The following is a 24,066-nucleotide window of genomic DNA, read 5'->3' as shown; positions in this document are numbered from 1 at the left end:
TCATATTGAAATAAGATACGATGTAGCTTTAATTTTTTAAACATAAACTTTTGTAGGAATTGTAGATGGCATACTACACAGGTTTCTAAAAATTAAATATTTGGATTGACACTATAAAATGAAAGGGATATTAATGATGTTACATAGGATAAAGCAAGGTGACTAAAGTGGATAAAAATATCGGGTTATTTGTTAATGGAAAGCATCTACCGTATTCAATTGCAAATTCTATCATATTGTTAAACTCCCAACTATATTTTTTTGGTAGTAAAATGTTGGACTTTAAAAGAATAAGAAGACAAAAAAGTAGATTAGTAAAAATGAGAATATTAAAATGAATGCATAATTATACAATAAAAGATAAGATACAGAATGATTTTATATGAAGGTGAGATCAAGGAAAAAATTACAAAAAAATTGGATAAAGTAATTTGACATGTACAAAAAAGATCATAGAAAATTAATTTGTATGAGTTTTAGTTATGTGAAAAGGAAGAGAAAACTTACGGTAAACAATTTTTTTGAAACATTGGTCTTTAATCAAGATGAATGATGTTGCGTAATTCATGTAATCAAAATTATTTAATGATATGGGGTTTTGTAGTTATCATTATATAAACTATTGTAAACTTTATATTTTGTAATAACTTTACATTTTGCAGTTGGTGGAGATCTAACGGATTATTTTTTTTAAGACATTCACATCTTATGCTAAATTGACGAGGGATTGAGGAAACTCAGTACTGGTATAGATATGCAATTGGTCGCTTTATACATTATTATTACAAGACTTCTATTAAAGAAACTCAGCATGCGATGACAATATGCCGAATTCAGTAAGTGATATGCAAGGTTATTGAGAGAATTCTATAGCTATAATCACCATCTCACTACAAGGTAATCCAATACCGACCAGCAGATCAAGTTTGTGGCGTGCAAATTGCATTTTAATGTTATAGTTCTTTTTTGGATAAACTTCTTAACAAGTACTTATAAAAGAAAAAAAATTGAATAAAACTTTTCTCACAAGTTAAAATTAACTTATTTATAAATTAGAAATTCTATCCTTTAGCTTATCCAAAAAAGTGATTTTAACTTATGGAAGAAGTTTAACTCAATATACCTCTTTATTTTCTTATACGATACGAGAACTTACTGAAGTTTATCCAAACAAAATATAAAGGAAAAACACTTTTATGTCTACAAGAGCATAAATTGTGTTTATTGTGTCCTTATTTCCTTTCTTCTTGTGCTCATGTTGTGTGTACGTGATAAATTCTGATTGCACGCAGTAAATGTTCATAAACAAGAGTTGTCGAATTGTTATCCTCTGTTTGACTTGTAATGATCCGATTTATTCAGCCAGAATTTTCATTGTAGTCAATTTTGAACACTACCATGGATAGACATAGTAGTAACACACTAGAATAAGGTCTCCATCAACTAGAGTGACTGCATCACCAATAAGGGGAAAGGGTTATCTCTAATTAGTTAAGCTTTTAACATAACCATAAATAGTTTTGCAAATTATTCTTGTCCTAGTGCAAGTTAGATACATGTTATTCAGGAGAAAACGAAAATTTTCGGCAAAAAAATGCAATTAGTAAAGAAATATGGTTTTCTTTATTCTAGATGAGCTAAGCTTGCTGTTTCCTCGTGTTGATTGTGTATGGTTTCTTTATTCACCTGTAACTACGAGCATTTATTAGCATCATCTCCAGCAACCTGTCTTGAAAATTTGCATTTTCCTGCAGAAGATCACTTGAACATGCCCCGGCCTTTAAATTTCAGCTTTCTGCGTCATCTGTTTCCCAGAGAAAACAGGTATATGCTGCCAGAACATTGCTGAAAGAAGAGAAGTTATAAACAAATCTTAATTATTTATTGAAATGTAACTTCTAGTCTAATTCAAAATTAAGGGCTCAGGTATACTGCATTGCACACTAGTTATAGATGATTCAACAATTCTTTCAAAGTAGGCTTTACTCTAAATCAAGAAGGACCTAGTTACCTATGGATTTTTCTCTCCTATATTTTAGCATTATAGACATGTTAACTAACAACATTTTATAGAAGTGTTCTCCAAAACTGTACCTATCCCCAGGGGTAGCCTGAACTGCTTGCTCAAACAAAAAAGAAGCTTTTTCCTGATCATGATGAAGTTCCCACACCAGATTAGCATATTCTGATATCATTTCACCATCACTGGGATCAGCTACTACCGCACGTGAGTAGTAATCCTCTGCTGCTTGAAGATCTCGCTTGGACTGTACATTTAAAGCAGAGAGGGGTGAGGGGGAATGCAATTTTATAAGAGTCGGAATTTTCTAACCATAAACTAAGTAATAATAAGTCTATAATCAAGTGCATTCTCATATTTACCCTCGTGCTAAATTGATGATCACACTTGCATATATGAAGGGGCTAAAGTTCAAACTTCAAAAAAGTTTTCATTTTAAACCAAGAGAAGCTCAACTAACTGATCATAGTTTATGCCTCAGTTGTTTGCTTCTACTACTGATAAAATCCCTTGTAAGAGGCAGGTTGTTGACTTGTTTAAAGCCATAAATGAGTGTTCTGTCTAAGGATTTTCACCCCCAACAAACCCAACAACAACAATTTTTTTTTAGACTTTTAGGAAAAAAGGAACAGAAAAACTATGGTAAAAAGATTTTCTTCAGTCAGAATATTAAGACAGCTTCAGAAGCTTTCATGTATTAATACATTGAAAAATTTAGACAAAGAAGCATCTCTTGGTGTTCAATCATGCCTAACATAATTCCTAAAAGATATGGTGACTGAATTGTGAACATTAAAAATAAAATAAAAAAAACCTCACCTGTAACAGAAACTGAGCATACTTTTTCAGAAACAGAGGATTGCTTGGATTTTCATCAACCATCTTCTTCAAATAATCTTCAACATTGCTTTCTTCACCAAAATTAGCTGTTGTAACATTTGCTGCATCAATCACTTGTCCACTTTCTTCTTTGGAGGGCTTTACAGGTTCAGTCTTTTGTATTTCCATGTCACTCTGCACTCAAATATAAACCGTGAGTATTATTAAATAACAAACTTGTGTCATTTGGACGACAAAACGACTGCTAGGGAAAGATAAGAACAGAAAGAGAAAAAAGTACCTGAATTTCATGTTTTCTATCTTCATTCTCATCATCTTCAATATTCCAGAGAAAACTAGTATATGCTGCAAGAACATTGCTGAAAAGGATATATTACATGTTTGCCGTTATCTTCTAGTCATGGAAAGGTCAACATTTTGCAACTTTAAAGACAAGCTTTCAGTTTCTGGAAGCTACAATGAGGTTGAAGAGCAACTTTTAGGCCAGTACTAAGTACTGACTTGATGATATTTTTAGCTTTTGAAAAACACAGTGCCCATGCCATATTTCCTTTAAAGTGAGATGGATAGTTTGGCTGGGGTTATCTACCTGTCTTGTGGTGCTGCTTGAACTGCACGTTCAAAATAGACCATTGCTCTATCCTTGTCATGATGGTTCTCCCACACCAGCTTCGCATACTGCATCAAGATTTCACCATCATTAGGATCTGCCACGGTAGCCTGAAGAAAGTACTCCTGAGCTCCTTGAAGGTCTCCATTAGACTATCATTGGATGACAAAAGTTAGATGTCAGCATCTCAGAAGAACTATGAGAAACCTGTGAAACTAAAAGAAGATGATTATACAATAGAGCTTCATTTGTCAACCATGAATGTCTCCTAGAAACATAATTAAGTCTTATATAAATTATTTTTAAAAAAGGGGTCATAATGGTCGTGAAATATGTGGCAGCAATAGCTTATGAGTTATAAGCATGCCTCATGGGATTTATAAAAAATATGTAGCGTCCCATATAAATCCAAAATCAGGACCTGCATCTATTCATTTCAGAATCAAAATTTATGTCTTTCTAAGAACACAAACTAAACCAAAACCTGCAATATATACAATCAGTTTCATTTCATGACAGACAACTCACTTGTAAAAGCTGAGCATACTTTTTGAGAACCAAAGGGTGGCAGGGGTACTCATCAACCATCCGCTTGTAATACCCTTCAAGATCCTCACTTTCTTCCAAACTGGGATTAAATACATCATCGCTGATAAATTTATCAAATCCTACATCAGCATCAACCCCAAGCCCTGCTGCCAGATACATGGGGGGACTAGCTGGCTGAACATCTTCCTCCTCAATACTCAAATTCCGAATCCCAGTTGACCAATCATTATTCTCATTCTCATTCTCTCCTTCCTCAATCAAATCCATCTTGTTACTCCCAAAGCTGAAGTCACCACTGCCTGTAGCTTCCAAACTCTGTCCAACCAAAACAGTTCTCTTCAAAACTTCTTCAGGGGTGATGTCATCATCTCCATGAAGATTGTTGTATATTGCAAATGATGGGGCAGAATGTAAGGTTGTTGACTCAACTTCATCCTCCATCACTGAATTGGAAGAACTATCCATGGAGAAGCTAGCAACAAGATATGCCAATATCTCCAAATTGCTACGGTAGTTGTTAAATTTTTGAGATATAAGAATCAAAATCAGTGCTTAAAAACAAAAGGTCGGTGTTTGATATTGCTAGCGATAATATGGTAAGAGACAATGTTCACGAGAAATAGCGAAAACGAGTGTTTCTAGTTTCTAGTTGATGTGCGTTAATTCTGGTCCAAGTTTTTAATTTAAATTATCTTTTGCTTTCTTTAAGTTAAGAAAGATCCAAACCTAAGTCGTAGAACCTTTCAATAGAGGACGATGATGAGGACAATAATTGTGATTTTGGTTCTTATATTTTAATTTGTCCTGTTAATTAATTGATCGCATAGTCCTCAGTTTTTTTAATTGTTCAAATGTAAAATTTTTATCCAATAATTAAGATATAACAAATGTGTGGCACATAATTTATTCGTATAAATTAGCAAAAAATGTATGAAATAATTAAATAAAAATAACGTATAAAAAGTAAATAAAAATAAAAATGTAATGAAAGTCATTTTTTGTTGTTTTATTAAACAAATTATATACTTTTCCATTTGTAAATTTAAATAAAACAATACATTTCTATTAATTGTTTGACAAATTTTTGTGGTGAGAAATCTAGTTTTAACAATTAAGAAATTAGATAGATTAAATATAAACAGTTAAAACTAACAGAACCAAAATAACTTATAAATTAAGATATAAGGACAAAAAATATAATTGAAACTAATTCTAGTTTTCAATCTCGAGTTATGGAACACAAGGTCAAAAGAGCACCCACAACACAAGGAGCAAGATGAACGTGACTGTGTTGAAGAACCGTACGAGGAAAGTATCACGTCACATGAAAGTACTTAGATTGGTTGTTACTTATATAAGTCTGTAGTTTGCACGACTTTTTAGCATACACCGCCAACAATGAATGTACAGGGTGATAAGACGATCTAATTCGTTCTTATCCGCTTTTTAAGCAGGTTAGGTTTATCCACCAATAGGTTGAAAAAATAGTAAGAGAATCTCTATGAACCCTTGAAAAATTACGAGGATTTTGGTACTTAGTTATTTTTTTAATCAATAAAAAAGTAAGAACTAATTTAGAAAAAACAAAAAATTCTTTAATTAATGAGAAGATAAATAACATGATAATTTTTTGGTTAAAAAACAACCTTACCAAAATTCTCATGATTTTTGAAGGCACCATGCAAACTTTCAAATAGTTATCATGTTTTATGTTTGCTGATATGACTGTGATAACCCTTAACAAAAATAGGTCTCTGAACCATTCCACTCGTTGGGGTCAGAATAAATACATCAGTATTGGGCTCAGATTTGATAAGAAGGGTACAAGTGTCACTATCTCATTTATTTAGGAATTTCTAGAATAAAACTATTCATAAGATAACTTGATTAAATAAAGTCTTTTGAGTAAAAAAACAAAAATATTTATAGAATTATTGATTGTGAAAATATAATGAGAAGTAATTGATCGAGCTGGGGCCGTGAGTTGGGCTTAGGGGCCTATGATTGGGTGGCAGTCTAAAAAAAGGAAGGATAGAAAATGGTTTGGTGGAAGGAGTTAAGCGAAAAGAGCGGTGAGAAGCAAGGCTTTGAAAAGAAATGAATGGCTCCTCTGATTCGGTGTGGTTTGGGTGTTCCTTTCCCTTCATGTCACGCCCTCCCTCCTCCACCACCACCACCACCACTGCGAGTGCCACCCCTCCTCGCACTCGCACTCGCAGCCGCATCTCCTCCGTCTTCTCCTGGGTCCGACCCCTCAAACGCTCCAAAACCGCCGACAAACTCTACAAAAAATACGTCCTCTCCTACAAACTCAAATAATACATCCCCATGCATCCAATAACCAATTTCATTGCCTGATTCATTGATATATACCTATAGAAATTGGAAAAAATGTCTCAAATCTTGGCACCGTTCCAGTTACTGGAACTGAACGTGATTTCCGCCCAGGACCTGGCTCCTCTGGGTCGCAACATGCGTACCTACGCTGTCTCCTGGGTTCACCCGGACCGGAAGCTCTCCACACGCGTCGACTCTGAGGGCCACACCAACCCAACTTGGAATGACAAGTTCGTCTTCCGCGTCGACGAAGAGTTTCTCTACTCCGACACCTCCGCCATCATGATCGAGATCTACGCGCTTCATTGGTTCAAGGACATCCACGTCGGCACCGTCCGCGTCCTCGTCGGAAACCTCGCCCCTCCTCCCTCCAAACCCTTCCACAACAACCGCACTCCGCTCGGCATGCGCTTCATCGCCCTCCAGGTTCGCCGCCCCTCCGGCAGGCCACAGGGGATTCTAAACATTGGCTTCACCGTCCTCGACAGCTCCATGCGCAGCATGCCGCTCTACACTCACAACGCCTCGGCCGTCGGCTACCGCCACCTCATGGGTGAGAAGGACGCTTACGACAGCCACAACCACCTCAGCCCCCGCATCCGCCCCACTGCCGTCGCAACTCCCATGCCTGAGCTTCGCCGGACCAAGAGCGACACCAGCTCCATGCTCGGCGCCGCTGAAGCCGTGGCGCGCCACCACCGAGCCATGGCTGTACGAGCCGACTCCACCATTTCGGGATCCGAGGTTAGCGTTAAAAAGAAGAAGGGGAAGAAGAAGAAAACGAAAGCCAAGAAGAGTAGCTCGGTTGTGAGTAGCGTCAACGAAACGAACTCGGTCCTCAGCGACACCGTTTTGCCGTGGAAGGTTAAAAGCGGAAAGGCAAGTCCCGATGATATTGTCCACGTCCACAACAACGTCGTTGAGGAGGTTCATAATGATAATGACGATGATAACGAGAACGCACATTCAACCGTTAACTCCGTTTCTGAAATTGCCACCAGCGAAACCGACGCTGATGAAGGACAACAACATGTTCATGTTAATCACGTTCAATACGAAGTTCGAGCCTCCCCCAAACCGCAGTTTCGAAACTCTCCGGCACCACAATTTAAGAACTCTCCGGCACCACAATTTAAGAACTCTCCGGCACCGCAATTTAAAAATTCTCCGGCACCGCACTTTAAGAATTCTCCGGCACCACAATATAAGAATTCTCCTGCACCACGGTATATGAACTCTCCGAAGCCGCAGTTTAAGAATTCTCCGGCGCCGCAATTTAAGAATTCGCCTGCACCGCAGTTTAAGAACTCTCCTACGCCACAGTACAAGAGTTCTCCGGTGCTGCAGTATATGAACTCGCCGAAGCCGCAGTTTAAGAATTCTCCGATGCCGCAGTATATGCCAACTCCAAAGCCGCAGTTTCGGAACTCGCCGGCAGTGTCGAAGTTCAACCCGGCGGTGGGGTTCAACGGGTCGCAGAGGGGGACGCCAATGCATCCATTCGGGAAAGTGAACGGTGCAGGGTTTGAGTACATGACACCGCGGAGGTCAAACTTGGCCAACATGGGGCATGTGGTGATAACGGAGTCGGAGCTGGGGCCGTCGCCATCGGAGGTGGCGGCGGCGATCGCGAGGAAGCCGGTGATCGACGAGGGGGAGAATTCAACGGTGGGAGGATGGAGCTTGGACGCGGAGAGCGTGGAGGGGCTGCAGTCGAAGCTGGAGAGGTGGCGGACGGACTTGCCGCCGGTGGTCGATCGCGGCGAGGTCTCGAGCTACCCAACGACGAGCACCACCAAGACGAGCCGGCACTCGCGGAGGCACACCGACGGCGGGAGTACTGGGAGTGGCTTGTTCTCATGCTTTAGTAACATATGTGGTGTTGAGTGCTACGTTGGTTGCGGCGGTGACCCTAAAGGAAAGAAGAACCGCATCCGCAGTCGCCGCACTCCCTCAGCGGATGACAGTTCCAGTCTTCTCTAACTACCCACAACAATATGCATTGTGGAGCCAACATGGGAATATTTGTGGCAAAGGACTATGCTGTAATAATTTTATTCATTCTTTGTTATTCCATCATCTGTTTTTGCTACTCCATCTTTTGTCAATTGTAAGACATGTCAGTTTAATTCGTTGGGACTCCACAATACAACATAAGGCTATACACATATTTCCTTACTTATATCTCTCTGTTTTCCTTAGTTGTAGATCATATGAATCTGATCATGTGAGTATTTAATTATTGCATTATTACGTACCTTTGTGATTGATGAGTTTGTTTGTTTGTTTGTTTCAAATTTGACTCTATAATATGATGTGATTCATTATGAAGGCTGTATTTTGGGCTTTTCGTTGTTCCATCTTCCTCAATGACAATTACGTATATATTCGTGTGTGTTATTGCAAAGGTGGTTTCAGTTTTATTAATATGATGATGCGCAGTCTACTGAAAGTGCTTCAACGAGTTGTGTAGTCTTATTTTCATATTGAATAATGATGGGTAGACACCCTAGAGAGATAATAAAAGAGACGAGAGAAAATTGCTTCAATGAGTTGTAGTCTTATCTTAACTTTCCAATAGTTGTAATTGTAAAAATTATGTGGATTGCTGCCAAGTTGTAACACACTAATAACATGCTCTACGCTTACAAGCTAACTACTTGACTTTAAAATACATAATTCTGGTTCTGGCATAAAAGTTCTTTGAGCTTTTTTTTATTTTATTATTTTTCCAATTAGGTAGAAACTGCTTTCTACCCATTTTAGCTGATCTACAAGAACTCCCTGGGATCAGTTACGAAACCAGTTAGTGCAGATGCTGCAGCAGTATAGGGGGAAGCAAGATATATCTGGCCTTCCATGTGCCCCATCCGACCAGGGAAATTTCGATTTGTTGTTGAGACACAGACCTGCATTGACAGTCCTTTCATCAGTTACATCAAAAGGAAAACAATAACACAACTTGGTGTTACATTTATCTATAAGACTCTAACTATATTATCGCTCCAGAAAATAAGAACTTGGTGTTACAAAGGAATTTGAGTTAGCTGAGAAGGGCAGTGTGTTAACTGGAACTTAAGTCCATTCTTTTTTAATGTCAGTTAATTCCCAAGTCCCAACATATTTTAGCTACAAACTAAGATTTTCTTTTTAAGCAATATTTTATGATTAAGGGTATGTTTGATTCTAAAAAAGTGTAAGTATACCTGGGGTTCATTTAAACGTCCATATGTGTCTCTTGGACCACCCATACATGCAGCACAACTAGGACTAGCAGGAGGATCACAGCCAGCTTCTTCAAAAATCATCGAACAAGTCTTGCCACCTGAGTCAGGTACCTCAAGTGTGTATAAGTCCATCCAAACCTGAAAATTTGACGACTTAGGTGGTTAACACTTATGAAACAGGTAACAACACCCATATCTTGAATAGAAATAGTGCACCTTAACAGACCTTTTGTGTAGCAGGCACAAGAAAAGTAGGAACTTTGACGGTTTTTCCCTACAGTGGAACCGGTTTCATTATGTTAAAGATGATAAAGAAAGAAAAAGAACAGATACTAATGTTTACTGAGCAGAAAAAATTTAAATAAGAACTATATAAAGACATTATTCTGCATAAGGTGCAGCCTCAAAAGTGGCTCAAATAAATCGTACTAAGATCAAATACTCAAAATTGTCTCACATGCTCATGTTCATAAAACATTATGTTTTCCTTGTATGCGTTGAAAATTGAAATTATTATAATTCACTGACTTGCAATCTAACATAGTTATTTATTGAGGAAAACTTGTTTACAATATGCTTTGTAAATTTTCATTTGAACGCTTTCATAACAGATGGAATGAAAAAATAACAAGTTTGCACTCAATTCCAAATTTCTGTGAGAGGCAGAATATTGCCATCCAAATTTATCACCGTCCAAACAGAAACATGAAATTCTTGCACGGACTGCCATCCTTCACGGTGAGAAGTATGTGGTTCTAGCCCTCCTGAATCCAGAGTATTAATGGTTTTCCAATATCCACCATAAAATAAATGCAGTTTGCATGTTAAAAAGAAAGTGCAGGAGAAAGAAATTATAATAGACATACCCCCGCTAAGAAAACTTTTGCTGCAGCCATAAAATCTTCAGTCTTCCCACCAGTGCAGGATCCAATGTATACTCTGTCAATTTTCACATTGTTGCATTCTCTTGCCAAAGCACGATTATCGGGGGAATGTGGCTGTATGGTGGTTCAAACACATTGCATTATATTAGCAATCAAACTCAAAAAGAATCTTTTACAACACAAAATTCTTAACACTTTTTATGGCAAAATGAAGATAAAAATATGATTAAGTTAAAGTAAAAGTACCTTTGCAACCAATGGTTCCATATTTGATACATCAAATCTATATTGGGCTAGAAACCTGGCACATCAACAAGTAAAAAAAGAAAAAGAAAAACAGTTCAAAAGAATCACATAAGAGAAAACAAAGGGGGGAAATATATGAATTGTTCTGAAAAGACCGTGATTGTTTTTATGGTAAGAAAATAATTAAGAATATAAGACAACTAACTCTTAAAGTCAACCAATTACTCATCAGTTATCACTGGCCATATTTTGGTGAAACCTGAAATTGCATAATAATAGCGTCTAAATTTTATATTTGATGGATATAAACTCACCATTTGACCATTATAAAACTTATACCCTATTGGTCAATCAGAAATAGCAGATATCTCTAAATCACATTTTAAAAAACAATATTCTTAAATTACATGAAACGTCCTAAGGTCAAATCATCTCTGGTCCATCTAATATTGCAATTCCAGATCCATGAAAAGGGAATTTAGATCTTGGTAATTATAAATCAAATAAATAATATTTGTATATATATGCGGAGCAAACAGAACTTGCCTTGCATTCTCATCACTAGAAACTGGCTCATATGGTGCAGACGTCTTATCCTGTGCAAAAGAACTAAACAATATAAAATCCATGGCAGCGAGAAAAAGGGGAAAGAATTAAGATGTGAAAACTCTATTAAGTAAGGCAAAACTTATTACACACAAACATGTAATGCAGGAGCATATTTCAAGCATTACTTAACTAGCACATCTTTTTTTAATTGAAAATTCAGCATCTTGCATGTATATATGCAAGCACATACATGAAGAGAGAAACAGTGAAATGAGAAAAACATAAAGGGCGCTGTTCAACTTCAACAACCTCAAGGTATTTGTATGTGGTTCTATCAGCAGCAACAATACCGTTTTTCCCTCCAGCTTCTATAACCATGTTGCACAGTGTCATCCTTTCTTCCATCTACAATACAATACAACAATTCAAAAGTCTTATACTAGTGCAAATAACATACCATATAGAAAGAAAACAGTGTTAAAAGTATGCATACACTTAAACTTTCAATTGTTGTCCCAACAAACTCCATCGTTTTATATGTTGCACCAGACACAGATATTTCACCAATGATCTGAATGATGGTTTTTCAAATGGCAACACCACGAAAAGAAAACAGACAACAGTGTTATAATATACTCATGTCACATAACTTTGATTAACAGCATTTCATTCAAATGGAAAAACATGAGAGGAACCCATTACCCACATTTAAAATTAGATCCTTCGCAAGCAAATAGCTGGGCTTTTCACCATCCAGTACAAATCTTAATGTTGGAGGCACCTGAAGTTTAAGGATATTTATGACATTTGGCAATGGTTGATAAGAACAAATACTAAAATGTAGAAGCAAAATGATAGTGTTGGTTTATCTGGGAAGAAAGATATAAACTTTCATCTTGAATGTAGGGCAAGATGAAAAGTCTTAGCCTTCATCAATAAAATTTAGGTGTTTTTCACATTTAATAAAGTGATGATATTTGTTTACTTGCCTTGAGTAAGATCTTCCCTGTCCCTAATACAAAAGCTGCATCAGTGTTACCAACTCCTGTGGCAAACTGGCCAAATGCTCCAGCTGATGTGGTGTGAGAATCAGTACCAAACAAGACCTATTATCAAGTGATCAGAACATCTTTGAAACCTGTAGATTTCAAATTTTAACATGTCTTAGCTTTGTTAACAGAAACTTACCTCTCCAGGTCTGCAATGACCTTCCTGTGCTAGAGCAACGTGACAAACACCTTTATAATCTGGATTAGCCTGCAATGTATAAATTATTATGCGGTCTATAAAACTTTATTTCTTGATGGTTAATGATTAAAGTTACTTCAATGACATGAAAATAAACTGCTAATGTTTAATTTTCTAATAAAAGCTTTATGAATCAATATGATCGATGACACAATTAAAAATAAAATAAAATGACTAAACATGAACCATTACTTATTAGACACATAAGATTATTTCCAAACAAATGAAGAACTCATGTTAATTAATTACTAGTTCAAAAAGAATCATTGGCCTAGTTAACCTGTTCTATCATAAATCGGTGGTTAGATCGGGTTGGGTTGGCTATCAGCCCATTCATACAGTCAACTTGGTGTGATCCGGTTGGATTTGTGGTTGAACGGATAAGTAACCTGTTGACTTGGGCAAGATCATGTAACTTTTTCTTTTCTTTTCAAATTACTCAAAATGACAACTCTTTGTTGTTGCAATGTGATTGTTGATTTTTTTTTTATATTACTTGTTCAATTTGTTATGTATAAGGAGCGCCAATGCTTAATTGATTTAGATACTTACACTTTGATTTTGTTTATGAGTAGTGATTCTTTTTGGGATTTTCTTTAAGATGGAATAAAATTTTCATATTTTTTAATACATATTGGGTCATACAAGTTATTTAAGGATCCACTGTTTTACCTATTAACCCAATGACCCAGTACTTTAAAACTGGTCATACGGGTCAGTTTTTAAAACTGCATTAAGGGCTCTTTCGCTGAACAAGTTGGAATGCCTCATTGTTGATAAACAGTAATTTTTTTCCCTTTTAAATTTGCAAGTTATATACAATTAACTAGAGTCTAAGACGCTTTTCAATTTTATTTAATCTGGGCTGGCTGTCCAACACACAGGTTAATTTCTTATCTTTTTCTTTTTTTAGAAAATAGGTATAGATAATTGACTTGTGATGCAAGTAATATAATGTGACATTATTATTCAGGAAAATTAGTTGACTTTCAGGGCATAACATTATCTGCAAAATTAGTAGTTTTCCAGGAAATTTGACATTGTTATTCAAATATAGTTATGCTTGTTTGGTTTCACTTCAAATATCTGGAATCATTTTTGAAACTAGCATTTTCCTTCTTTTTTTATTAATTGAACAATGTTAAATAGAGAACAAAATATACAAAAAATAAAATAAAATAAAAAATGAAACCAACCAATGTGTAAGAAAAGTCTAAAGAGACATCGCACCCTGAAGTTACTGCGATCTTGAATATCATAAAAGTACTTGATATCTTGCTCAACACAAAAATCTCTAGCAATATCCACATTGCGGTGTGCGCGTTCATCATTTGTGAATATGTAATGATCAGGGATAACCACAATCTTTTCACGGTCCCAAACCTTTAGCATGAAAAATTTACATTATTATTCAAACATGTAGTAATATTTTTTTGGTGTCAAATGATGTAGTAATATATCGTTAAAAAGTTTGTTCATAGCTATAACTAGGTGAAAATTCAAACATTTTCTAACGATCATGTGTTAACTTAATAGATTAAATAAAATTTGGTTTGGTTAGCACCAAACAAAGTTTTGCTGATATACTGATATTTGATTCATGATTAATAACATGCATCAAGTGAAGATACCTTTGCAGTGTTGCCAAACTCTTTCTTGAAGATTCCAGAAATACCTGGACAAGTGATATCATTGATCATCAAAACATCAACATTTGCCCAAGCGTTCTCCCCTGGCCTCACCTCACATTTCTCGGCAGCTCTTGCCAGAATCTTCTCTGTCGCAGTCATCGGAATTTTGGTCTACAGTGAGCAACAGCCATCATTAACACTAAAATTTGAGCATATATCAATGGAAAACAGGGAAGAAAGTGAACACAACTGAGCCAGTTGCAGAAGGGCTGCGTTTGTTCTTGGGGGATGACACAACAGAAACAATCTTATTTGATGATGTTTTCTTGCATTTCTGTCTCTTCCCAATTATGGAGGATGGTGAAGGAAAAGCAAAGAAACCCAAGTCTTTCTGATCATGAAACAAAAATATCAGAGAATTACAAATGTGTGTTATTTAAAAAATAAAATAAAAATAAGTGTACTCTATTGATATTAAATTCAAGAGCTCAGTATCTGAGAAAGCAATTGTTACAGTCTATGATAGCAGGAGTAAACATTAATTTAGTAGTGTGTGAATGTAATTAAGTTTATTAGTGGAAAGACCTTGCAAGTGATGAAAGGTGAAGAGTTGAATGCCATGATTGAAGCACTCACTGTTGGTGGCTAATGCTTACTTAGATCATATAGGGAAAGCAATAAAGAGGTTTTATGTTTAGGATTTAGGGTGAGAGAGGATGTCAAGAGCAAAACGGAAACGAAAACGAGGATATTTCTCCTCACTTTCCTTTGTACTAAGCACTAGCAGCCCTATTGCCACAATCCAGATGTCTTTCAACAATTAACACTGGGGTCAAGATTACTATTGATTTTTTATTTGATTCCTAATACAGAATACTTTTCCCAACTCTTATCAATCCAAAATTAATTAGTGTTTGTTTGGATGTATGCCATAAAATTAATTTTTAAGTGATGTAATTTAATTTATATTTAGATATTTTATTATAAAATCAAATTAAAAGTAAAATTTAATATAAAATTTTAAATCTAATGTAGAAATTACTTAAAAGTTATTTTAATCTAGAATCAATTTTAATTTTTTTTTAATATAAAATCAAACATGTAAAAATATATACAAAATTAATTTTCCAAGTCAAACTAAAAATGCACTTTAGGATGCGTTTGAATTAGAGTTAGAAACCATTTGAACAAATGCAAAAATTTGTAAGTGTAACTTTTCATCTGAAATCCATCACAAAGCAGGGGCACTGGGGAATGTACTTCTGGTTTTTGGGGGGTCAGTACAGTGGACTATATTTGGAATGAGCTACATCAATTTCGATTACAACTAGTAGTCGATTTTGCACTATAATCACTCTAATCGACCTTGATTTGACCCATTACATCCAGAAGGGAAGTATTTTTTTTCAACCAAAAAATTAAAGGAGAGTCACACTCGTAAAAACATATATTTATTACTGAATTTATAATATAAACCCATTTTAAATTTTAAATACACACTAAAAAAATATTTTTCATGAGTCCAATTTTACATTGAAAAAACTTTGATGACAAAAATCATTTAATCTATAACTTAACAAATATTTTACACCTAATAACTGCACAAACATTCAATAACTCCATATGACTATAACAAATAAGAAACTACCCATAGACACAAACAATTATAAGTAAGATCAACCTAACTTAGAGATATAAGATTAATTAAATAGTTAAAAAAAGAAAGAGAAGAAAAAAAAATGTCAAGAATTTGATCTTTTCTATTAACAAAAATTAACAATTAATATTTATTGATAAAAAATGTCAAATTAACTTTTCAATGAGTAAAAAAAACTAAAAATTAATTGAAATAACATGTCAAAGGTAACCTAAAGCGTAGGCATAAAAAATCAATAAACTAAAACTGTTTCATTTTTCCAATTTTATTTAATTTTTATTCTCTCTCTTTCAATAATAATGCAGATAAAAAGTATCTTACTTCCACTAATAGAAAAAATAAATAAAAAAATTACAAAATCAACAATATAGTTGTGAGATTAATTAATTTTGTTCTTTGTGAACTATTTGAGTTTATTGGACTCCTTTGTAACCCTAAAACGATCATCTATAGTTGATTATGGCGTACACCTTCCAAGATTCTCGTTAATCGTAAGATGTGAGTCAGTGTGCATATGATACCAATTACCAAGATTTGTGTCCCTCTTAGGACATTCGGTAACAGTCTTCTATAACATTCAATTTTCACTCTTGTTGGCAACCAATAAAAGTTTCTATACAAATTTGGATTAAAGGGCAGTCCACATAAATCAATTTGATTACAATTTCTCATTCAGAATCGATTTATATCATCTGATATAAGCAACTATGTATTCAACCAATATTAAACCGCCAGTCCCCATAAACCGTCATTCAGAATCGATGCATTACTTGATTAACGAACATTACAACTTGTCAATATAGAGAATATCATAGAGTCATTTGGTTTAAAAGAAGCAGGAAAACGTAATTATGGAACCCTGTGCATCCACACACGAACGCAGGCGAGGGATCGTTTTAGAAATCAAATAGCATGGATCAAAAGCTCATATTATAATGGTCGCAAGTGCAAATTCAGCTGGATAGAATGATAGCTAGTACGTACGTGTTCAAACAATGCAGGCGTCTAAAATAGGTGATAAAATGAAGAAGCAACGTTTTTGCTCATGAAAAGTCATCCATTACATGCATCATGGGAGTCAACAAGAGTAGTTTGATGGGACAATATTGAACACTGCATCCTCTTATCTAACCAAAATTGTTAGATGGATAATATATATAACAAAAATAAGTGTGCTTTTGTCCTTACAATGAAAATTTTTTCACCTTTTTGACTCCCTCCAAGTTCTACATTTACATGCAATTAAAATAACAAATTATGACAGGATAATACCTTTATGTTCTCTTGGAAAATATTTATTAACAGCCTTCCAATGCCAAAAACTTCTAAAGGTGCTGATAACTAACCAGACCTCAGGCGATTATTTTGTTGGCACCAGACGAATTTGCATCTTTCGTCACAGTATCTGCTGAAAAGACACAAAACAACTTAAAGGTCAGAACTCAAGACGTAATGCAAAAGCTGATGTGCATAGAAAATGCGGATTGACCAATCACTCAAACTGTGTAATTAATCTCTAACTAGGATTGATAAATATCAATTTTTTACGACAGCTGTGTTAAAAAATTTGTGCAGAAAAACAGAAATGTGAAAGAAATTCACACCATTAGTAAAACTAAATGCGTCTCATGTTAGATAAATTTTTTTTCCGAATAAATCAAAGCAGTAAACATAAAACAATAGTATTTTTCACATAAAATGTTTTTAAATCAATTATTATAAAGGATAAATAAGTTTAAAAAAGCCTAGGTAGAAAAATATAATGTGTTCATCTTCCGATATACGTCAACCCGTCGGATCGATAGTGCGCATCAAAGGATCCCCAAACAATAAAAAACACCAATCCTCCAAAACATTTTTTAAATAGCAGTTGAATTTTATGAGCTAAGCAAAATGATTTTCTGTACATGTCTCTCTTCTTTTCTTAACCGGCAACATCAATATATAATGCTAAGAGCCACAATGTTCAGCCCCAAAAAAGCAATATGCAGCAACAGAAAAATCTTTGAAACTGCATAAGAAAATCCTTTAATGTCTAGCAGTAAAAACTCTGAATAATAGGAAAAATGTCCTTTTGAAGGTTGCAACAGCCAAGACTTGGTATAATCTTAACTAATTAAAAGATAAGATTGAACAAATATTTGTTTAAAACTGATTCTGAAAAGGAAAATATTTTAATTTAAACTATAATAAAGTATTTTCTAACAAGCTCCCACTAATTTTAAGCAATGAAAAAAATAATATTATGAATATATAAAAACTGAAAAACAATTTTTAATGAAGCATATTATATTTTCAAGTATAAGGAACTTCCTAAGTTTGAGCCTTATAGATGAACTTTCACCTAGGGGAAATGTAGAGACTTGACTGTCTTAAACTACATCCCCTTTAACTAGGCTTTAGAACACAACATAGGTGTTCATTTGAGTTCTAATTAGTAGGTGCACGTTAAGGCTTTGTGCATGTATCTTGTTTTGTAAGTGTCACTTAGAGATTAGCTTGTAGTGATAGTCCCACCACCACACTCACTAGGTGAACTCATGTGACTACCACCTCAACTGTTGTTGGGTCATTAAGAGGTATTTAAATATGATCTTTTTAGTAAATGAAAAATATGTATACCTCAATCTTATAATTGAGGTAGTTTAAAGTACACTTCGCCATAGGAATAGGAATTGGAACAGCTCTGCAATATTCATAGTTTTAGTGTAACGTAGTCAACAACCAACTTCATTGTTACTCGTTGACTCCATTCACGAGATCGCTATTCACACAGAGATGAGTGTCCATTGTTGTGACTAGTTAATGGCCTTAAATCCTATTCCCTTTGACGACTTAAGTATGTCCTGACATGTCAGTCTTTATTTTGTAGGCAAAATTGACATGTCAACACATTAAGTCGTCGAGGGAAATAAGATTTATGCCCATTAACTAGTCACAACAACGGACATCCATTTCAGTGCGAATGGCGATCGGATGAATCCAGTCCAATGAGTAACAACAAAGTTGTTTGTTGACTACAATGCACAAAAATTATGAATATTGCGGAGCTGTTCCAATTCCTATTCTAAAGTGTACTTTAAATTGAGTCAATTATAAGATTGAGGTATACATATTTTTATTTTACTGAAAAGATCATACTTGAATACCTATCATTGAACCCAACGACAGTTGATTGTTGAGGTGGTAGTCACGGATCATTTTTTAAGTGTTCACCTAGTGAGTGTGGTGGTGGGATCACCATTTTGAGATAAGGGTCCATCTCTAAGTGACATTTACGAAACAAGATACATGTGCAAGACTGTAATGCACATCCATTGATTATAACTCAAATGAATACTTATATTCTATTGGGTTTTAAAGCCTGGTTAAAGGGGATGTAATTTAATACAATCAAATCTCTATGTTTTCCTTAGGTGAAAGTTCATATGCACTAAGTATAAGACTCAAACCCATAAGGTTTCTTATACTGAAAATATAATATCACATGCTCCAATAAAAATTGCTTTTTTCAGTTTTTATATAATTAAAATATTTATTTTTTCATTGCTTTAAATTTTAAATTTAGTGGGGAATTGTTGAAAAATATTTTTATTATAATTTAAAATTTAAAGTAAAATATTTTTCTTTTCAGAATCAGTTTTAAAAAATATCTATCCAATCTTGTCTTTTAATTAGTCAAGATTATATTGATCAAGTCTTTATTGTTGCACGTTGAGTTGCAACGTTAATCAGAAAATGATTTTTGCTTATCTCTCTTTTATAAAATTCAACTACTATTTAAAAATGTTTTGGAGCATTGGTGTTGATTGGTTTGAGGATCCTTTGTTGCACACAATCGATCCGACAGGTTGACATATTTTGGGAGAGGAATGCATTATATTTTTCTACAAGTGCAGTGGGACATTTTCTCTCTATGGACAGCACATTGCGTGCTTCAACTCAGGCTTTTCTAAACTCTTGCTTTATCTTATTTATCCCTATAATAATTGATTGTAAAAGCTTTTAATGTGTTTTAATTCTATGTCAAATTATACAACTGATATGTTGTTTTTGGTTTCCTACTTTTTATCTAACATCTAATGCTATCAGTCTGTCACTGTTAACTATGTGGGCTTCTCTAAGAGATAGTGTACAAGGTTGGAAGAAATTGTTATATTGAACTTTGGTCTGTTTGTTATTTTCTCTTTTTCTGTATTTTTACAATTTGTTTGAGAAGATTTATTAAGTCAGTGTTTTGTACTTCTTTTTCAAATAACTTTTGCCTCCAGTACTGCTTTGTCTATTTCCCCTATCACTGTTTCTATATCAACTGGAAATTTTCAAATGAAAAGCTAATCTAGTAGATGATCAGAATAAATTCGCAGACAAAAACAAGTTCTTATCAAAATGACTTTTCAAACAATTAGCATACATTCTGCTGCTTCATTATGGTTATCAAAATGACCTTTCAAACAATTAACATACCAGTTACCAATATGATTATGATCTAAGACATTCTTTTAGGATTTTCTTCTTTGGAAATGTCTTAGATATATGGAGAGAAAAAAAAAATCAAAGCTAGAACTTAAAAAAAAAGATCTGCCATAGCATAGCAAGTAACAAATTATCTCCATTGGTCGTTCAACAGTAATACATTATCACCTCGCCTGATATACATTTAACACAAGAATATGAAGAAGGTTCAGTTCACTTTTTTCCAAATTGAACCTTGCTTAATCAAACAGAAGATCTTTTCCAGAAGGCACATGCTAACCATTTACTATAAGGAATCAAAAGTATTAAGTTTTAATTGGAAAAAAAACATTTATTATATCAAGAACACTCCTTAACCGGCTCCTCATGGCACTTGTTAGCAAAATCCTTTCTAGAGTGACTATAAGCATAACAGCAAGAATGAAACTACATTCCCTCCCAAACAATGGATTACATTATAAGCACATTGATACTCCTCCTTAAACACAAAGGATTGAAGTACAGGCATCAAATTTCCCCCAAGTTACCAAATGCATAAATCCCACCCAATAGTTAAAGCATAAATAGCACAATACCATGTATAACAGGAAAAATTATAGGAATCTATTATGCAAACCAATAGTGAAAAATCAAAATAACTTGTACAATGCTGCATAATTCATCTCTTCCTTTTCAATCCACAAAACCATTTTCTACATCAACAAAATCAAATTTCATTGTCTCATTCAATGGCTAAAGTCTACATCAGGGGAAGACATGTAAGTGAATTACCGAGCGTGGCACGTGGAGGAGGCGGGGCTTCGCCATAGATTGCTTTGAGCCTAGCCAGAGGAACCACTGCAGAATCAGCGGAGGCTTCAGCATAAAGCTGCTGTTTCCAGTCCCACAATGTCTTTCTAATGGACTTGTTGGATTTGGTAAGAGACTCCTTCTCATCCTGTAGAGCTTCAATGGTCTTTTGCTGATTCATAGATCTTACGCCGAGTGTTGCAAACGACGCAAGCAGACAAACATTGATCACTGCGTTGCTGTTTACAGCTCTGGTAGCTATGTCCACTATTCGATTAACAAACTCCATTTCTTTCCCCCCAATTCAAATCAAACCCTGAAGAACATGCATTTCATTTCAACCCAGAGATAGCAAAAACCCAATTTTGGTGGGCCAAATTGCATCTAGTGAGATATTACATTCCAACTTCAAAAATGTTGGTACCCTAAGTTATATATTGATCACTGAAGTAAAGTAATTTATTTTTTTCTTCAAAATCCGTAGTATGCAAGGCAGCTATTCTAAATTAAAAAAATGTAAAGTCAGAGATTTAAGAAAAATGATTAATTTGAAATCATAAGAAGACTAACTTACCGGAAATTGGCGGCGGAACCAGCGAGCGGCAGAGAACGAGTGTGTTGGAGACGGAGACTTCTACTTTATCATATTTTTTCGTCCAGCGATGCCAAAGCAATTGATAACCTAAATAAAAATTAGGGTAATAAGTAATAACTTCTTTATCGGTTTATCTCGCTAAATTACTACTATTATCTTAATTGCAGTATTACACTTTTCGCCAATTATACATTAATTAAATTAAGTATAAAACATTTTCTTAAAGTATAAAACACTTTAATTTGATTTAATTAATTGTAATTTTTATTTTTATTCAATTTATCAGATCACTAGCAAAACTAATTGCACTTGATGTTTTGCTAATCTAACACCAAATCATCTCTTTATCGTGATTTATCTTCATGAAAGTAATTGAAGCGGAATTTTATTGAGATAAAATCATCGTTTTATCATATTTTACCTTATGTCAAAATTAACTTTATTTTTTATGGGGTTAAATTATTTTTATTGAAGATAATTATGTTGGAATCCAATAACTTTTTTTTTTTGTTACACGATAGAAATGTGTTAAACTTTGACATGTGAGTAAACAGGTCAGTGAAAAACTCTTAAAATAATCAATTTTTTCCTAAACGAGAGATTAAAAAACCGAAAGAAAAACCAATCCATCATCTCCTGTCAGAATAAATAAAGATTACAACATTTTTTCAGGTAACAAACACAAGGAAATGAGTCAACCTTCCACTTGACAACAATACAATTACACCAATTTTCGTGTAGCAAGAACCAATTGATGCTAAAAGTTTGGGCATGGCTAATACGCCTATAAATAACAGGAGTCGAATCCGAATGTTATTAACATAATAATCTAATTAATTGAGTTAATAGATTAATTATATTATAAAATAAATAATATTATTATATATAACATTAAAATTTTTAATGTATATTTAATGCACATATAAATTTAAATAATAAACTCAAATAAGAGTCAAATTTGTAACTTTCACATTATTAGCACGATGTTCTAATCAACTGAATTAGTAGGTTAATTATGTTATGAAATAAATAATGTTGTTATATATAATAGTAAAATTTTTAATGTATATTTAATGCGCATGTAAATTTAAATAATAAATTTTGTGATAATTAATTTGATATAACTTATACGATTAGTTAATCCGTATTTTTTAATTTATTAATAAATTAATTTTTTTAAATAGTAAATATTTTTTATTTATAATAAAATATACGGATTATATAATCCATATGAATTATGTCAAAATTAATTGTCACAAAATTTATTATTTAAATTTATATGCACATTAAATATATATTAAAAATTTTATTGTTATATATAATAACATTATTTATTTTATAATATAATTAAGATGTTACCTCATTTGATTAGAACACACTTAGTCATCAGGTAGTCCATATAAAGGCCATTTTGGAAAATTCGTCTATGCAAGGCCCATGAGAGCAAAATTTCAAAAGCATCTCCAATGTAAGAATTTAATATGGAAAGTTCTTATTAACTCTTGGTTGCAACATAGGATTTAAGGACACTAACTGTTATTTACTCTACTAGTAGAGCCTAATTTGTCTTAATTTTTTTAGTCTTATTTTATCTTTTCACTCACAAAAACACTTATATCGAGTTAAAAATTTTTTTTTTAATAATTAAACAACCTTATTTGTGATTTGCTTAACAATTCATTTGTTCAAATGATATTTTCAAGTTGCTTAATTATAAGAATCATGTAAGCAACTCTCATTAGAGATATTCTAACTAATTGCTAAAGATTCTTCCACAGTTTTGAGAATGTTCTCATCTTCCTAGAGAATAAATTGCTCAAACAATACAAGACAGGTCAAAACCAATACAAAAGCCTAAAACATTTGTATGAAACTCACATTGTTAAGATGAAAATGAGGCAGAGCCACCAATTCTGCAATTAAAAATATAAAATGTAAAATGTAAAAAAATATTTTCTCAAGAGTAAGGATGTGGTCTAATTCAACCATTGTGTCTACAAGTATATAATGGTAATTATTGGGAGAGATAAATCTCTTTAAACAAATCTTTGTATCTCAAATAATTAGTCTTTTTACACATGAATCAGGGGATAGCCTAGTATTCACACACAAAAAAGAAGAAGCTAAATACACAAATTCATACTTTTTATATAAAAAATAAATAAACAAACTTCAAGAAAGGAGAAGTTTGAGATACGACAAAACCTAATAATAAGCTTATAAATAATTTGCTGGTATGAGTTTGATTCTAAGTCTATGTGCATTGAAGAGTGTCTTTTGAAATTGACTAACTCCTTAAATGTATCTTTGAAGCCAAGACATGCAAAACACTTTTATTAATCCGAAAACATTGATTTACAAGTTAACTTCTATTCTCATGAATAACATACATCATGATAGGAAGAGAG

At 33.9% G+C, this 24,066-nt stretch overlaps 4 protein-coding genes across 7 annotated transcripts; 1 reads left to right on the top strand and 3 right to left on the bottom strand.

Moving 5' to 3' along the window:
* Nucleotides 1–1,580: 1,580 nt before the first annotated feature.
* LOC100783167 (uncharacterized) lies at nucleotides 1,581–4,686 on the bottom strand. The gene is made up of 6 exons (XM_003556291.5): nucleotides 3,999–4,686; nucleotides 3,450–3,622; nucleotides 3,141–3,219; nucleotides 2,840–3,034; nucleotides 2,095–2,267; nucleotides 1,581–1,845 (listed from the first exon to the last, which is right to left on the bottom strand). Exons 1-6 carry the CDS (start codon nucleotides 4,482–4,484, stop codon nucleotides 1,788–1,790), a joined length of 1,164 nt encoding a protein of 387 aa, XP_003556339.2. The 5' UTR covers nucleotides 4,485–4,686; the 3' UTR covers nucleotides 1,581–1,787.
* A 1,292-nt stretch (nucleotides 4,687–5,978) lies between these two features.
* LOC100812185 (uncharacterized) lies at nucleotides 5,979–8,538 on the top strand. Its single transcript, XM_003555450.5, has one exon. The coding sequence runs from the start codon at nucleotides 6,411–6,413 to the stop codon at nucleotides 8,337–8,339; it is 1,929 nt and encodes a 642-aa protein (XP_003555498.1). The 5' UTR covers nucleotides 5,979–6,410; the 3' UTR covers nucleotides 8,340–8,538.
* Nucleotides 8,539–8,912: 374 nt separating this feature from the next.
* Nucleotides 8,913–14,944, bottom strand: LOC100811656 (3-isopropylmalate dehydratase large subunit, chloroplastic). The gene is made up of 15 exons (XM_003555449.5): nucleotides 14,727–14,944; nucleotides 14,392–14,532; nucleotides 14,142–14,312; nucleotides 13,741–13,893; nucleotides 12,451–12,519; nucleotides 12,252–12,368; nucleotides 11,969–12,043; nucleotides 11,756–11,833; nucleotides 11,572–11,667; nucleotides 11,260–11,309; nucleotides 10,714–10,768; nucleotides 10,450–10,581; nucleotides 9,810–9,857; nucleotides 9,563–9,721; nucleotides 8,913–9,265 (listed from the first exon to the last, which is right to left on the bottom strand). The coding sequence occupies exons 1-15, from the start codon at nucleotides 14,760–14,762 to the stop codon at nucleotides 9,128–9,130; spliced, it is 1,518 nt and encodes a 505-aa protein (XP_003555497.1). The 5' UTR covers nucleotides 14,763–14,944; the 3' UTR covers nucleotides 8,913–9,127.
* Nucleotides 14,945–16,834: 1,890 nt separating this feature from the next.
* LOC100782626 (uncharacterized) lies at nucleotides 16,835–21,777 on the bottom strand. 4 transcript variants are annotated; one of them, XM_006605271.3, is made up of 3 exons: nucleotides 21,638–21,777; nucleotides 21,046–21,379; nucleotides 16,922–17,206 (listed from the first exon to the last, which is right to left on the bottom strand). In XM_006605271.3, exons 2-3 carry the CDS (start codon nucleotides 21,350–21,352, stop codon nucleotides 17,151–17,153), a joined length of 363 nt encoding a protein of 120 aa, XP_006605334.1. In that variant the 5' UTR covers nucleotides 21,353–21,379; nucleotides 21,638–21,777; the 3' UTR covers nucleotides 16,922–17,150.
* Between the last annotated feature and the right edge of the window lie 2,289 nt (nucleotides 21,778–24,066).

Source organism: Glycine max, chromosome 20 (assembly GCF_000004515.6).
Source record: "Glycine max cultivar Williams 82 chromosome 20, Glycine_max_v4.0, whole genome shotgun sequence".
In the NCBI taxonomy this organism is placed as follows: Eukaryota; Viridiplantae; Streptophyta; class Magnoliopsida; order Fabales; family Fabaceae; genus Glycine; species Glycine max.
Note: the sequence above shows the minus strand (reverse complement) of the source record. Positions and strands in the feature narration are given on the sequence as shown.

What these genes read in the sequence shown, in the direction of transcription:
- LOC100811656 (XM_003555449.5), bottom strand. Translation starts at nt 14,762, where the DNA reads ATGGCATTCAACTCTTCACCTTTCATCACTTGCAAG. An exon ending in CAACAATTGAAAGTTTAAGT is followed by an intron (nt 11,668 to 11,755) that starts GTATGCATACTT and finishes ATTGTATTGTAG; the next exon opens with ATGGAAGAAAGGATGACACT. An exon ending in TCTAGTGATGAGAATGCAAG is followed by an intron (nt 10,769 to 11,259) that starts GCAAGTTCTGTT and finishes TTGATGTGCCAG; the next exon opens with GTTTCTAGCCCAATATAGAT.
- LOC100782626 (XM_006605271.3), bottom strand. Translation starts at nt 21,352, where the DNA reads ATGGAGTTTGTTAATCGAATAGTGGACATAGCTACCAGAGCTGTAAAC. An exon ending in TCCTCCACGTGCCACGCTCG is followed by an intron (nt 17,207 to 21,045) that starts GTAATTCACTTA and finishes GTGTCTTTTCAG; the next exon opens with CAGATACTGTGACGAAAGAT.
- LOC100812185 (XM_003555450.5), top strand. Translation starts at nt 6,411, where the DNA reads ATGTCTCAAATCTTGGCACCGTTCCAGTTACTGGAACTGAACGTGATT.
- LOC100783167 (XM_003556291.5), bottom strand. Translation starts at nt 4,484, where the DNA reads ATGGATAGTTCTTCCAATTCAGTGATGGAGGATGAAGTTGAGTCAACA. An exon ending in AGTATGCTCAGCTTTTACAA is followed by an intron (nt 3,623 to 3,998) that starts GTGAGTTGTCTG and finishes ATCCAATGATAG; the next exon opens with TCTAATGGAGACCTTCAAGG. An exon ending in ATGCTCAGTTTCTGTTACAG is followed by an intron (nt 2,268 to 2,839) that starts GTGAGGTTTTTT and finishes TTAAATGTACAG; the next exon opens with TCCAAGCGAGATCTTCAAGC.